We start from the raw sequence: 16,920 nt of genomic DNA on the forward strand, positions 1-16,920 counted from the left end.
ACACACACACATGCACACACACACACACACAATTAAATGTTCCCTGTTTATACAGCAGGAAGGCAATTAAATCCCAGGCTCTTCTATTGCAATATTAATGTTGTGTGCCTCCCCAGCCCTCTTTTTTTTCTTCTTTTTTACAAACACAGTCGCAGTCTCACAGCCTTTCATCAAAACCATCCACACCCACTCCACCCTTCCCTAGAGAGTGTGAGAGGTTGAGTATACTTGAAGCAAACATGTTTCCTCATGAATTGGACAGGGTCTTTGTGTGTGTGTGTGTTTGTGTGTGTGTGTTGTGTGTGTGTGTGTGTGGTGTGTGTGTGTGTGTGTGTGTGTGTGTGTGTGTGTTTACTTAATCTGATATGTTTTTGGTACTTAAGTCTCTGACTAGTTTACGTCAATAAACTCCCCATAGGTAATGGGGAGTTGTTCTTCGATTAAGCGCTGACTCTATTCTCGAGGATTTAAATGGTGGGTGCTAGGGGTCACCGGGCAACTTTCTCCCCAAGGACACATGCTTGTGTGTCAGCTGGAGGGAACCGAGTTTCAGCTACAGAGAGCAAGAGAAAGAACAATTTCAATAATGTAACGTTTTAAAATAGATCTGTTCGAATTATAATACTAGAGATGAAAAGTGAAGGATGGAGAGAGACATAAACAAAGAGAGTTGCTAACTGGGAGGCTGATTTGAAAACAAAATCGAGAGACCAGATTTACATGCAGATTTATATTTATGAGGGAAGAAGTAGCCTTGGAGGAATTAATTAATATGTCCCTAAGGTCTGTTTGTCCTCATTGGGTTGTCGTATTAGTTGTTTGGGTTTTTTTAACAACTGTTTTATTAATGAGGATTTGCTCTCTCTCACGCAAGCACGCATGTACACGTGCACACGCGCGCGCACACACTCCAGCATCTGCGAGTTGTCGCTACTGACACAGTGACCCAGTCCAGTAGATGTAGGTTACCCTTTCTTGCAGCCCTCTGGGTTTCTGCTCATACTCTCAGGAGCTGACTGGGAAGTCATTGTTGCTGACGCAGAGCTGATCCATCTTATTGCAGTATTGTTTACTGAGCAAAAGACAACATATTGGCTGTGTACTTGAAACAGAACTATAATGAAAAAGACAGTTGTGTGGCATCCAAGCTAGAATGAAGTCCAAGTCCAGTCATATTAGAGCAGCTCACACTGTGATACTGTGCTAGTTAAGTCTTGACCTGGTTACTTAAGTGATTCTTCTCATCACCCAAAGAAAAATGTTAAATACAATATGTAAACTAAGCTTACTAAATAATTGTCAACAGTTTCCTGCTTCAGTCTTGTGATCTTTTCCTCAACCGTAGTCTTATAAAAGACTTCAAGAGCTTCTCAGATACAGATCATGGTGCTGGTCAACAGTTTATCTTCTGCTCTGATATTATATAATGATAGCTAACATTGTTTACAATTACAGGATGGATAAATATAAATATAAATTTGGTAAGGGGTCATGGTATAAGTGCACTGCACCTCAAGGTATACTAAAAAGTAAAATATTTGACTCAATAGATTTAATGCTGTCTTGTTCTTGCCTCCACGTTGTCCTTTATTTATTCCATAGATCTTTACGTTACAAACACAATGTACATTTAGAAACAGTACAAACTAGTCAGAAAACAGGAGATGCTTTGCTTAGATAGTTTTTCTCACTGAAACGCTTGTGCTTTCAGGCTCTGCAGAAGTTAGCGAGCCAGTACCTGAAGAGAGACTGGCCTGCAATCAACCCTGATGACCAGAGAACAGACTACAGGTAGGTGTGAGTGTGTGGATAAGACATGGAGAATTAGGCAGCCATATTTTCCAATAAAACACAGCTACTTTTGCAGCCATTCTAAATTGCTTGCACCTCCAGTTGCACCACCAAGCCAAATCTGTGCTCCGCTGCATTGCGACAGAATTCTTGGAAAAACACAACATGAGACATTATTTACCATAACAGCTGGATCCAAAACCAGAAATGAAGGCATTAACTCTTCAGTTTATTAACTATGCAGTTTTGTTAATTTTAGCAACTATTGCAACATTTATACACACACATATTTTCCCCTTCCAGTTGCATGCACATACAGCTTCTCTGGCCCACAGTGGTGTAGATAATCATACATTCTGCAGGAGAACTTTATGATTTTTGCTCTAGTGAGTGTAAGTTGTAGAATCCATCCAGCATGTTGGTGCTTTCTCTCTCCAACTAGGAATGTGTATGCAGTTTGGAGGTCCTACTTAGAAGGTACAGTGCAGGTGAGCCAGTCAAGGCTCAACGTGTGTGACAACTACAAAAGTCAAGTGTCAGAGCCTGCTAAGACTGTCAGACTCTACAAGGAGCAGCAACTCAAAAAGGTGAGTTGATGCGTGTACAGTGGGAGTTAGTCATAGTTTCCTGAAGCACTCTTTGTTCTCTATCTGTCTACAACCACCTTCCATGGACTCACACTGAGTTATTGTGACTCATGTTGGACTGCTCTTTTTCTAACAACCTGCCTGTTTTCCCTCTTCTCTTCACAGACCATAGATCAGTTGAGTGGAATTCAAGCAGAGCTGCAGGAGTCAGTGAAGGAGTTGGCCAAGGCCAAGAAAAAATACTACGACTGTGAGCAGGTTGCCCACGCTGTACGAGAGAAGGCTGACATAGAGGCCAAGTAAGCTCACTGTGTGTGTGTGTGAATAAAATTGACTAGCCAGATGGTCTCCATTGTCAGACTGAATAACATCAAGCAAACAAAATTGGTTAACCTCACGGAGAGAGAATATGTTTGTATGCAAGTCTTGTGTGTGTGTGTGTGTGTGTGTGTGTGTGTGTGTGTGCGTGAGAGAGAGAGAAAAACATGAGGACTGAAAGATGCAACCAATTACATAGTGGTGTTTATGAGTGAGACAAATAGAATACAGAATAAAAGAGACCACTACAGTACAGAACCAGAGTTTGACAACATACTGTAGGTGTCAATCCAAGCAATACACTAAACCTGAATCAAGTCTGTGGACATTTAAAAATACATCCATATTTTACACAGCTATCTAGGATTGAAAGATAGATGGATAGATGCCGGATGGAAATATATTGTTATTTGTCTTTCCCACTACTGAGTAGGATAGAAACTTGAGTTAAGTTAAATATATTTGGAAGCGTTGCACCACAATTAGTGCCATGGTCTGACCCAGTGCTATGTGAATGTTGTTTTCCTTTCAGCCCTCGGTAGCAGTAGCTATGGTGACATTTTCACTTCATCGCATTCTCGGCTCCGGTTAGCGCCCACATCGATTGGCCAGTCAATGCTTTTCTGTTCCCTATCACTCAGTAGAAAAAGACACAGCCACAGAAATGAATGCATTGCCGCTGTGCTGCTATGCGAGTGTGCATGTGTGTATTTCATTAGAGAGAAATGCCGAGACATTAGTCATCGCCGGGCACAAGGAGCATACAGGAAGAAGTTGGTTTGAATGCAGAGACACAACACACGCCTCATACTTTTAACACCACTTGGCTGCATACAGCAGGGTTATATAAGAAGGAACAAACCACACATATACTCACACATATAGCGACAGGCATCATCACACACTCATAATGCATTTTGCGTCCGTGTGTGTGAGCGTTAATGGAATACGCACAGCCGGTTTTCAAACGTGTCAGCACAGTAGAACAAAAAATCAGACCACACAGGCTCGCTCATGTTTTAAGACGAGTCTTTCCGATATCACCAATCAGTTATAAATCACGATAGCTGGATCAGGCTGATATTTGATGCTGTTGAGCTCCACCTTTTTCAGGGCCAATATATGATACCTGCTTTGAATCAGAGTGAAGATGATGTGCCGGATCTTTTTTATTTTTTCTACCTTACTTCGTTCAATGTTTGTGTTAAATTATATATATGATTTTGTGCATAGATGCCTTCCTATTTTTTTGTTGAAATTAAAATTACATCCAAGATTCATCTTTGCTTGCTCTGTTTTGTTATTTCAGGTCCTAAACTGGGTCTTTTTCAGGTCAAAGAATTAGTTTACAGAAAGCAAGTGTTAAGGTAAGAGAAGCTCCCTCACTAATACACAAACGGTCACTCCCTCTTGAGGCAGAACTTTCATCACACTCTTTTAAAACATGATACACCACATGAAACACAAATGGTTGTTTCACTTTTCTTCTCTGATGAGAACCTAAGGCTTGAAGCTTAAAGCTTCTGGTATATTGCTATAAATGCAGTATTGTCTGTCCTCTATCATTTCAGTTGAAAGCTAGGAGAAGTGACTGTAACTCCAAGGCGACACACGCTAGGAATGACTACCTGCTAACGCTAGCTGCTGCCAACGCTCACCATGACCGCTACTACCATACAGATCTACTGCACTGCATACAGGTATTTACATCAAGATATATGTAAAGATGTGAGTGGGTGTGAGCAAGAGAATACATGTGGACATTTTTCGTAAAACTGTACATTCTAGGGAGCCAAAATTGTTGTTTTCTACTACAAGTACCGACTTAAGAGACTCAGGAGCTATTACCCAGAGGGATTTTCATGAACTGTAACACATTTGTGGTTACAAATTCAAAGTGGTAAAAGCTCAATTTGGAATAAAATGTCTTCCTTTTATGAGAGCACAAAGACTCCCTCCAACTAGTTTGAGGGGGTAAAAATCCTATATGAGAAAGTGATGATTTCACAGTTTTGAGTCTTCAAAGAGAGTCAAATAGAGTTCTCTGGATTTCTGATTTGGAAGGGGCTTATGCAAAGAAAGATCCTGCAAAATGAGACACCCTGATGTTTGCTTTTACCAAATGATTGGTAGGCATGAAATTATATTTTCCACAATGTCGAATGAACTATATTAAGGCCAAGTAGTTTATAAGTTTTTTTTGTAGAAGGAATAGAAAAAGTTCATATTAATGCTAGTGTGTTTGCTACATCCCTGTATATCACTGATATTCTTTTGGCCTCGTAATCACATCTGACACCTCTGTATGACCTGCGTCACCGTGAACCTGAATGTGTGTTTGTTTCTTTTGTTAATATGGTTGTGATAAGTAATCATGTTAAAGCAAGTGCTGCAACTTAAGGTGGTACGTTGTGACAAAGAAGCCAATTTGCCATCACTCATATTTATGTCATCATCAGTGGTTTCAAGCGTGATGTTGTGTGACCTTTCTGGCACATGCACTGAATCAAAACACAGGAAGAAAGTAGACTCAAATAATCTGCATGCCCTTGTGGTCACAAGACAAGAAATCCAGGTTTATTAATGACAGAAACACATACACGCACGGACACGCACTTAAATAACAGTCTGCTCTGACAGACACACCTCAGCTACTGTGTGGTAAATAGCTTGAGCAGCTGAGTGGCGGTGATGTAATCATTTTGTAAATACTCTACAAACATGTCAGGATGACACACACACACATATGTACACACGCACACAGGCTTCACGTGTGTGTTCTTCTCTTCATGCTGACAGTCATTAGTCTCAGACATGACAGTTTTAGCAGGCACACAGGGAGACATACACATTCAAGTAGCTTGGTGACTGCATCTGTAACGTTGCTGCTTTTATTTTTCCGGTCTGTCTACACCTGTCAGTCTAAATGTATATTTTTAGAATGAATATGCTATTCATTTAAAATCAAAGGGAAGGTCATTGACCTTTCTATCTGCTTCTCTCTGTCTTTAATTTTGTTGTCTTTCTGTTTCTTTCCTTGCTTTTTCCATTTTGTGTATTTTCTAACTTTAGAGGATCCTCCCTTGTTTCACCCTTCTCCCTCACGCTCCTTCTCCTCACTCTCACACACCCGGCCTTAGGCGTGTATGAGCATCTATACTATGAGGCCATTCTGAATAATAGATTCTTAGCTCCTCGCGACAGAAGGACAGGACTGCAGGGAAATATGCACATACACAAATACATGCACGTGAACACACAAAGAGAATGAGGGACATTGCTAGAGGGAAGCAATCTGCTCATCTCTCCCCTGCAGTTTTTTTATTGTGGTGTTTACAGGTCTTCACCTGAAAGTCACTCACACTTTTAACAGGGGGACGGAAAATTGCATCACAACTTCTTTTCACTGTTTTTGCTCCAAGATACGCTTTCTAGATACATTGAGAAACACAGCCAAGAAAGCAGCATTGATCGCAGAAATATAAATAGCAGCCATACAATATATGCGTAACCAAAACGGCACAATACAACCCAGAAAACATTATAGTAATTGGAGCAGCGAGGTAAAACCACAGAACTAGGTTGTTTCTCCATTCATCCTGGCCTACATCGTCAACATCACTAATATACAACCTATAAAAAGCTGTGTGCTCTTAATGTATTGGATTGTCGTGAACATTATTCATTGGATACAACCATGAAAGGGCATTTTGGAATAGGGACATATACTTCTAAAGTGTAATGTCCAGATATGTTACAGATTGCCAACTTTATGGCAGTGAACGTTTGTCAGCTCTCACTAGTTCAAGACCTTTCTGGCTTTAATATCAAACCATATAAAAAAATAGATAATAGAGTGTTTTTATTGTAATTGAATGGCTTTTTTAGTTCTGAACTTTACTTCATAAACACTGACTGTGGCTGCAGAAATAACTTGTACACTGAGCGCTACTGTCCTTGTCAATGCGACAGTTGTAGTGAAAGGGCAGTGGAGAAACGGAGCATGCTCCACATCGCCATCTGCTGGTGGCTGTCGATGTTCAAACTGAGCCCTGCTAGACACACACTTGCACCTTTGCTGCTCTGTCTGGTTCCACTGTGCTGTACTTGTTGTTCCAGGCTGTTCCAGTCATTCAACCCAATAACACACACATTCACCATGATATGAGGACGGGGCTTTTTCTGGAAGCTGACTCCCTCTATTTCAACACTACCGTAAATGGATGAAAGAAGGAGGGGGAGGAAGAGGAAAAAAAAGGGGAGGAGGAAATGAGCAGAGTGATGAGGGAACATTTATAGAGAAGTCAGCCAAAAACCCACCCATAATGACATAATTTCCTTGTCAATTTCCCATTGTTTTATAAGTCTGTTGTGCAAATGTTGCTTTTGTTGACGCTATGTGCATATAAATAAAAGATGTCTTTGGGTGGTAACTGTATGTGGTGTTTGAAAGAAAAATACGTTGTTCCTGGGAGGTTGTAGACTTGGCCTCAAACATCCCCTGGCCAGAGTATAGGCAGGTTTGTGAAAGTGCTTTGAGGAGAGTATGAGTGGCTGAAAATTTGGGAGAGTGTGTGTTTTTGTGTGTGTGTCTGTGGTCTCTGTGTTTTGTTGAATTGGAATCTGAACCCCTTCACCTCCCCCTGCAGCTGCGAGAACGCTATCCAAAGAACACTTCACACACACACACACACACACACACACACACACACACACACACACACACACACACACACACACACACACACACACGTCTCCCATACACTCGTTCTGTCTCTCGCTCTTTCATACTTTGTCAATCGCTCTTCCCCTCTTCCATCCTCTCCATTAGCCTCTCTCTCGTTCCTCTGTCTGATCTGTCTGTTTGGCAACATGGCCTACAGCTTGGCAGCCCTACCCCAGCTCCCCTTTGAAAGGCTGTTCATTTGGACTGCATTAAAATGTCTTTATATCGCCACATCAAAATCCTCTTCTAATGGTAAGAGCTGTCAAATGAAAACATCTGCTCTGTTTATGTCCTTCTTTTGACTTCGATCTTGTCTCTCATTGTTGGTTTCACTTTTTGTAACTCATAAAAATCTGCGTTCTGCGGCATAAGGCGACATAACAGATGTCGCAGTTAGACTAGAATATTTTTTCAAAGGTGGGCAGCAATACCAGGCCAGTGTGAGCCTTGTGCCTCTCTGTGTGCGTGTGTGTGTGCGTGTGTGTGTGCGCGCACATGCGCAACAAACCAAGTTTGAACTCTTATTAAACTGAAACCTTTATTTATTTAAACACACACACAGGTGTTTTCAATCACCCTGGCTGATTAGACCACTAGTCAGGTTAAAGCCGGGTGGTGTCACAGTCTGCACACGTCCACACAACGCAGCCTCTAATTAGGCAACACAAGTGAAAACATCTATGTGACTGGATCATGGGTCTTCAATTACATTTTTATGATACTGTGACCTGACAGATAAAACAGCATGTCTGACTTTTCTACTTGTTCACAGGGTGGAACATTTGCTCCAAAAAGCTTTTTTTTGTTTTCATTGGAACTCACTTTCTAAATCTAAGAACAGGTTCTATGTTGTTTGAGGCTGTTGTGTCTCTTCCTTAAAGATAATTATGACTGTATTATTCACTCTTCCAGTGAAATACGGTTGAAACTATTACTCCATCTCCTTCTCTTATGTTCACAACCTGCAGACAACAAAGTAGCTGTGCAAACAAACTGAAATGTACACATCCTCCTTGCAGGTAAAGTTTCTTCCAGCCTCAACAACAAGGGACAGGAATACACTATTACAGTCAGGCTCCCAGTTACACAATAGTTGCGCTTAAATGATTGCTGGAAATTTGATGATGACAAATGAGGCACTATTGTGCACAGAGATCTGAAGTTAAAATTCACATCTGAATGAATGTAGAAAAACAACAAATATATTGCGAAAGCTTTCGTGGTAACAGACTTTGCTCTACTCTTTGACCCTCCTTCTATTTTCTGTCTGTCCCTTTCTAGGTGTCACCTCCTAATTCTCTTGTAGGATTATGGGTAAAGGATTATGGAATTACAATGGATTAAGCCATTATTCACCGTAACCTCTGGTCCTTCTCCCTTTCTGTCCTCTAGACCTTGGATGGCAGGATCTATGAGCATGTGAAAGACTACCTGGTGGAACTGAGTCGCACTGAGCTAGAGGCCTCCACAGCCACACACAACACCTTCCAGTTCTTGTTGGACAAATCCACAAGGGTGAGTCAGATGTGTTGAGTGACACAGGCCTTCTGTGCTCCTTTTTAAGTTAGTATTTGTAGAAGTATTTGGTCTCAAACGGATGCTGTTAGAAATATCCTTCAATCTTCTAGAAATAATAGCATAATAAAGATGTTTTTCTTCTATTAGTAGCGCCAAGGACTTGCGTTTGGAACCATTGTTCACTTTTAGCATTTTAAAAGAAACTGAGGGATGCTAACAAGACATTTCAAAGGAAAGCAAAATTCAAATTCTCAATGGTAGAATGATGTGTATATGTATATATAACCAAAACATGATATGGATGCTATTTAAAGAGACATGCACAATATAAAACCCCAAATCTATGGTAGGAATACAAAATACTCACCCACTGTAGGCTTGCAAGGTGGCTGTAAAAGGTTGTATAGGTTGCTCTATCACTGGGGAACAGAGGCTCTGGTCAGCAGGGACTTTACAATGGGTTCCAAGATCGACTTTCCACCGCAAGAAACTTGCATGCAAATACACTGTATTTACTCTCTCCCTCTGTCTTTAACTCAGATAATACAAGAATACAACCAGCAGTTGTTCATGCAGGAGAATCCAGTGTTTCACAAAGCACACGACTTCCAGTTCCAGCCCAGCGACTGTGACACGGTAAGAGGCTCATCGTTTTTCAGTTGAACTTGTATTGTTTGTGTATGAACCTGTTTATTTTTGTCTCTTTCAAACACACACACAGACACACACACACACACACACACACACACACACACACACACACACACACACACACACACACACACACACACACACACACACACATACAGCCACACAGCAATCAGCCTCTACCCTCCTCCCACTTTTGCTGTACCTCCCAATATTCAATCCCATTAATACATCTGGGCTGAGAGGTTTTCCAAGTTGGAAATCAGAGAGCCGAGCTATCTTTCTTATTCTCTTTGACTCTTTGTTTCCACTCTTTGGAGACTTGTTGGAGATGTTAACAATTCAGGATGGATTTGTCCAGTTAACTAGTGTCTGGTGACAGCATGACAGAAGCATGAATCTGTTGTGTTCTAATATTAATTGTTTTAACGTTTGATGTTTTGTGTCCACTTGGAGCTGCTCTTTCTAATCCTAGCTTCTTTTCATCAATTACATCCTATACATAACTTTTCTTTTCATTAAATTGGTTGCTGTAAGCTAAAATAAATTGTAGTTGTCGTAAATCAATCTCAAGTCTGTGATAAAATATGCAGCAGTGAAAATCATGCTGTCACACCCCTCTGGAGACTTGTTAAGTGTTGCTGGTTAAAGAAAGTGGTCTCCCAGTGGACATTGGTCCTAAATCCTCTAGTTATCCTTTTTCTTGTGTCTTAGTCATGTTGTGCTCTCTTGTTTCTCAGCCTCTTTTCCTTTTTCACTCTGTCTCTCACTGTGTTTGACACATTCTCTTTCCCTCTCTGATCGGTTCCTTTATTTCATAAACTGGTAACATTTCTCTTAACAACAATGTGCTATTCCTACCCTGAGTCTTCCTTATCCTGTTCAACCTTTGCTAACACTTTTCCCTAACCTTTTTTTCCATTAACCCTGTATTTGTGTGTCTGTGTGCTTGCACTGCTGCTCTTGGGTGTGTGGGTACGCGGACGCTTGCCTGTGTGTACGTGTGTGTGCCAGACTCTGAGCTCGGTGCAGCGGTTGGTGGACATAGAGCCGTCGCCCGTCAGTGCCATGAGAATGACCCTGGCACAGGTAGTCTTAACTGCTGTTAGCATTCTTCATCTTCACTCCTGACACAACACCATGGATCATCTACTCCATTCATGTCTATCTATTTATCTATCTGTCTTGGTGACATTGACTCGAACACTCGAACAAAGCCTTGACCCCAGAGCAACTTAACTCGACTCTATGACTCTTTGAATACAGGCTGAGCATTTCATTTCAACGTCATGCTCATTCTGGCATATGCTCAGAATCAAATAAAATTGTAAACCAATCAATGCTATAGATGATGTTAGGTTGTTTAAACTCTTACTCGTTAAGTGTCTATCTGCCTGTGATCATGCCACTATGGTTACTATTAATAACCACTTCCCTCAAAAGAGGCATAGACTGCTTCGGTGTCAAGTTCTCTGATGGACAGTGAATTTTGACCATGACTTAACCCTGATTGACTGCAGACATTTGTAATACAGTAGGTCAACTAGAATAACCTTTACATCCCAATGCTCCATCCTGGCAAGCAGCTTGGGCCCATCCCTCTTCCTAAACAGAGTGTAGTGTCCCCATTACAGCATGTCTAGCCGGCATCAACACAAATCTTTTACACATGGGCCCATGAGCATGTGAAATATCAGTGCTGAGAAACACTCAGAGGGACCATGACTGTTGCATGCGGCAGCATAGGCGTAGCTACAATTACACCTATAAACCTGACCAATATGTGCGAGGCTCTGGATTACTGGTTTTAGGTGGATATTCAGTCACAACCTCAGCTGCTACCTGAGTTTAGCTTTCTTTTTATTCAACAGAGCAATCAGAGTAAAGAACAACAGTTGTTTCAAAGGTTTCTTATTTGATATTATTAACTTATAATTCTGCTGACTATTATGTCTTTTCCTACTTACCTGCTATTATACTATATATAGATATAGCAGGTAGAAAGGGCTACTATAGTCTGCCCTACCTACCTGCCATTACATTGTGGTTGCATTTGGGTACATTTCAAGACAAATAGTTAGTTAGTTAAGCTTTATTTATTCAGGAAATCTCATTGAGATCAAGATCTCTGTTGTAAGAAAGACCTGAGAACGAATTACATAAACATAAGGTTGTAACATTATGAATTCACTCGCACACATAGCCATATGAATTAAAACATTATAAAAAGGATTAGAATATAAGCTATTGAAGCTTTAAAGTCTCTCAGAGTTACGAGTGCTCATTTACTTCAAGCTGTGTTGCAGTTAGATCCAGTAGTAAGAGCTGTAGTTCGTTTCCGACCGTCAGATGAGATTTCTACCCTCCTGCTGCGTGCGTTTTCTTGATTGTAAACAAGAAACCCTTCTTTTAGAGCGTAAAATAAAGCACACTACTTTTGTTGCAGTATTACTATAAGAGCTCCGGTACGCTCAATTGTTTAGTTGTTTCATGATAATGAAACAAGGGAGTCGTATTTGCTGGATTACTGAATACCGCTGTTATGATAGTGGCTCCACAGCACTGTAATGCTTTGATACTGTCATCTGTTTATGAGCAATGCAGTCCGAGCACCAAATACTTATTAGATGCCGTAACCTTGTTGCTCTCTACACTATCATAGCCATGTAGACAAATGAGTCAAATACTTGGTGTGTGTGATTTTTATTTGCACCTTTGGAGTATGTTATGAGTTCAAAATATAGTCTTTGCAGGCACAATGACCGTCTCTGTACTACTGTTTTGTTTTTGTTGTATGTGTGTGTATATTTTCTTTTTTAGATTCTGTGTTAGCTCTACCTTACCAAACCACCACACCAGAATCAAGCGTTCAATGGTTAGTATTATGAGTGAATGTCTTTCGAATAATAAGGACGTTTATTCTGTAAGCAGAACCCTATAAAACAGAGAAGGCTGGATGCACAAGTATTGCATATTAAATACTACTAAGACTAAAATTAAACCAGAATGTAGGCGTTCTATTCTGGTTTATTAGGTTAAAACCTTAATGTGTTTTCTTTTTGCAATCTATGCACATAGAACGTGTAATCATAGAAAGCATTTGCATAAATCCAAAGGCAATGCTGTCTAGTTTATCACTGATGTTAAGCTCACGTAGAAATACTGATGTCTTGACTGTGATACAGGTGCTGTTCAACGTGATGCATTATATTATATTATTATATTCTGGTCAAGACAGCAGTATGCGTCTTCTGCAAGCTGCATTTTTGTTTTGAAAACAATGGGAGCCTACGAAGTATGAAATGATGCATTAGAAAAGAGAGTATTAGCTTCTTACAGTTACCTCATTGGGTTTAGAGCTTTCTTTGGACAGTTTTGCAAAACAGTAGTATATACTTCCAACAAGTGTTTAGACTCAGGGGATGACATAGAACAGCTGGAATCAAACTACAGACATTGAAATTGCTTGATATGTGTCTTAAAGTAATGGGTCTCGCTCCCGTCATAAGGCCCGGACAGCTACACTTTGACACAGTTCATTCTCACCCCTTCATCCCTGTGGTTCAGAATAACTTAGTGGTTGTTATATCCAGGGCTCTGAATGACTGTTATTATAACAGTGTAGGCTGAAGTACAGGGTGATCACACCATTTTGAGTTTGCTGTGCTGTACCTCAAATTTCCCTTAGCTTGCAGGTTGACTAGCCATCATTTTTGCCTTTTCATCACATTTACAGTAGTTGTTGCTAATGATTCATCCTTGTGACCTTCATTTGATAAATTGATATTTGACGCTGGCAAATTACCACATATAGAATACAGTTATATATGCAACTATTGTGTACTGTACCACACACAATGTCACTCAATATTATCTGTTTCACATTGACCAGCAGAATATTTGAAGGTGTTCCAGGTCTTACCAGCATGATTCATGCTATAAACATAAAGCTGAATACAGTATGAGGAATCTAAACGAACAGCATCACAGAAAGTCCTTAACGGTCACATGCAAAGAGAAGATTCAAATTGTTTTGTGTTCACATTTTACACGCAACATGTTGATGCTGGCAGGCCACCTGCAAAAAAACACTTATTTATTCAGTTTTTGGGTATATTGCGTAATGTGTAAACAATCAGGGCACAATTTGCTTTGCTCCCTCCACAATATGTCAGTTTAGAGCCAATGTTCAAATCTAGTGTTCTTCCTCCCTGCTTTAACTCCCTCTCTTGCCTCGATGTAATTAAGCTGTAAATCTCCCATGTAATACTCTTAGTTTCACACCTATACTTAGCCAGATTTATGCTCCCTTGTTCCTGAAGCGGCACATAATTAATAGATATGATGTGCATGGAAACTTGCAATTAAAATATTCTGTCCTGTGGTGTAGCCGCCACACTTTTATTATCAGATTATGGGAACCCCAGGCTCTCAGGTCTGTGACCACGAATCAGTGACACTGAATGTATGTACTGTAAATCCTGAGGCTTAGTTTTTGTTGGAATTGACAACAAATGTCAAACATTATTGGCTCCTGATATACATCACATAATTTATCAAGACTATATAAATGTTTATATGTGTTATTTCCAAAAAATAGAGATGGAAGTTAAGCTTCTGCGTTTAATTTAGTCTGATGAATCAGATTGTGGATGCTTGCATGAATGAAGGACTCAGGTGGAGGTATTGTTAAAAAATGAAGCTAGTGGGACAACAAATGTATCGGGTTATGCATTCAAAATATCCATTTCCCCATTTATGGTAGAAAGCAATGAAGAGATCAAATCAGCCACAATAAAGAAAATAAAAAATAAAAAACTGAGGAATAGATTTGAATAAAGAAACAAAAGCAGAAAGCAGCAAATGTTCAGAATAAAGTTTATAGATAGATGATATATGCGATATAAAGGATATATTTCCGCTTTATTTAAGCAGTACTTTCAGAACACTTATGACAGCTAGCCATATCTTTTTGATTAGTGGCATGGAAAATAGCTTTTTGGGTTTGTGCATATTCCGAATGGCCACTTTTTATTAGACAATAACGTTTAAAAAAGTAAAATGGCGTCAAGTCTTCAGTATTGTTCTAGATAGAACATCAAATGTTCATACTAAATAAGCAACAGCCAAAGTAAAGCAACTTATTAAAATGTAGTTAATACGAATCTCAGCTAATGTGCTTCAGGACTGTTGGTTTGATTTGATCAGTATTTGAGTGAACACACAACTGTCACCAGAGTTTGGATTTAAAGGCTGCTAAATTCTGGTGCACAGACACAAGTGACATCCCCATTTTCCAACTAAGCCCTCATGTGTGCTGGTTCTGTCGTTGGTAAGTGGTGGATTAGTGACACGGTGTCACACTTTCAGACATATTTAATACATTAGTCTCTGAAGAAAAATTGCTCAAAGAATGTATGTAAAACTATTTAAAAAGGCCTGTTGTGCACCTCCTGGTCTCTCACTTTGTATCACACACAAAACACATACTCACACACCTTTGCACATGTGGTTTTAATAGCAGATATTTCGTTCCAAGAGGATACCAATAGAGCTTTGCAACACATGCTGTATTAATTATGTGAGAAGGAAACAATCTTTCTCTCACACGTTCCTGAGCTAAATTAACAGCTTCTGCACATCACACCTTGTGTCGTTGCCGCTGACGGTGTACTTATGTGTGCACTTGTGTGTGTGTGTTTGCCTGCCATGTGTGTGTGTGTGGGGATGGGTACGTGTGTGTGTGTGTGTGTGTGTGTGTGTGTGTGTGTGTGTGTGTGTGTGTGTGTACCCATGCCTGTCTGGTACGTATGCATGTGTTTGCTTGTCTATATTAGAGTCGTCAGCTGGAGTCGGAGACGGGGACAACGGAGGAGCACAGTCTGAACAAGGAGGCCAGGAAATGGGCCACACGAGTGGCCAGAGAACACAAGAACATCATACATTACAAGAGAGTAAGACGGACACGCACACGCTTACACTCATCACACAAACCCGCTTTGGAAATAAGACTTTTTCTCATCGAGTTCTGTATTTGTGTGTGTATTGTTTACAGTGTCTGGAGGAGTGTGAGGGTCATGGCTTGCCCCCTACAGACCAGGGCAGACTAGATCTGGAGATGAAGATAGAAGACACCAAAGAAAACATACGCAAAGCTGAGGTGTGTGACTCACATTGTCAACGTTTATTTTTTGATAACGCAGAGAATAAATAATAGGATATGTTCCCTTTTTAAAGAGTAGCCTAAGTGGCTGCATTTAAACCCGGGCCTTTCTGTGTGAAGTTTCTACGTTCTCTCTGTGTTCTTTTGGGTCTGTCTGGGTGCTCCATGGAGTGCAAATGGAGAGATATTTCCTCTCTTTTGAGCTTAAAGGAGAAAAAAAGAATGATTCCTCTTCAACAAACCTTCAGCAAATAGTAGCAAGGCTGGTCACATTAAACAGAGAATGGTGTGTTCAGTGGAAAAAGTGTTGTTTTAGTGAATGGCAAATGTTTCTTTTCTTAAAATGATCGCCAAAAAAAAACCCTATGTACACATTGACGCAAAAGCAGTAAATGTTGCATATCGTCGTAGACTCACTTCCTGCCGTAACATCAACATTAGCCAAGCAAAGAAGCCCTCTGTTTTCAGTGACGTGAAATCCAGCCCCGTCCCATATTCCCTCCACCAAGTGTTTGTGCTGAGTGACTAATTATTTGGTAAATATTTTAAATGCTAAGAGTGGCAGTTGGCACACACTCTTCCCATCTCTACGGCTGATATAGCAGGGTGCAATGAAGAAAGATGGCCGAGGATCAAGCTGTACGCCTTTCATATCTTAAGTTATTTTACGACTGTCATCCACAAATCGCCTGGATTTACACTCTGTTCAGTTTTAGAGGTTTAAAAGCACTTTTACACAACCGTATTTGTAACTCAGTACGACAGTTCACAGATCTGATATCAATACACATATCAAAATCTGACCTACGATATATGTTTAAATTACGCTATATATGATTTATAACCTGTGAGGTCTGATGCTAAGATTTCATTCTCCTATATTTCTTAAGCTCCTCTCTTTTTCCCTCGTCTCATCTTATCTTCACACTCTCTCTCTTTTCCTTCCACACCTCTCAGCTTCTCCACTTGCAGAGGCATCTATGTATCGATTCTCACAGATTCAACATGTCACACTAGGAGTGAGATCACTGCATCATCTGTCATCCCTATCAACTGGCTTCTGTCTCTGTTTACTTTTCCAAAGTCTCTCTATATTTTTTGGCTTTTCATCTCTGTTTTCACTTTGCTCTTTGCCTCCATGTAGCTCTCCGAACAGGTTTTCACATATC

The 16,920-nt window shown here is 40.3% G+C and overlaps 1 protein-coding gene across 1 annotated transcript in view; it reads left to right on the top strand.

The window, feature by feature from the left end:
- LOC117741235 (F-BAR and double SH3 domains protein 2-like) overlaps window positions 1–16,920 on the top strand; it is a 56,267-nt gene that overhangs the window by 20,679 nt on the left and 18,668 nt on the right. The window contains 9 exon segments of the mRNA XM_034548126.1: window positions 1,712–1,791; window positions 2,234–2,378; window positions 2,544–2,677; window positions 4,006–4,063; window positions 4,268–4,396; window positions 8,815–8,937; window positions 9,481–9,576; window positions 15,426–15,542; window positions 15,644–15,748. Of these exon segments, the coding sequence (XP_034404017.1) occupies window positions 1,712–1,791; window positions 2,234–2,378; window positions 2,544–2,677; window positions 4,006–4,063; window positions 4,268–4,396; window positions 8,815–8,937; window positions 9,481–9,576; window positions 15,426–15,542; window positions 15,644–15,748 (987 nt within the window).

The sequence above is a fragment of the Cyclopterus lumpus genome, chromosome 13 (genome assembly GCF_009769545.1).
Source record: "Cyclopterus lumpus isolate fCycLum1 chromosome 13, fCycLum1.pri, whole genome shotgun sequence".
NCBI lineage: Eukaryota > Metazoa > Chordata > Actinopteri > Perciformes > Cyclopteridae > Cyclopterus > Cyclopterus lumpus.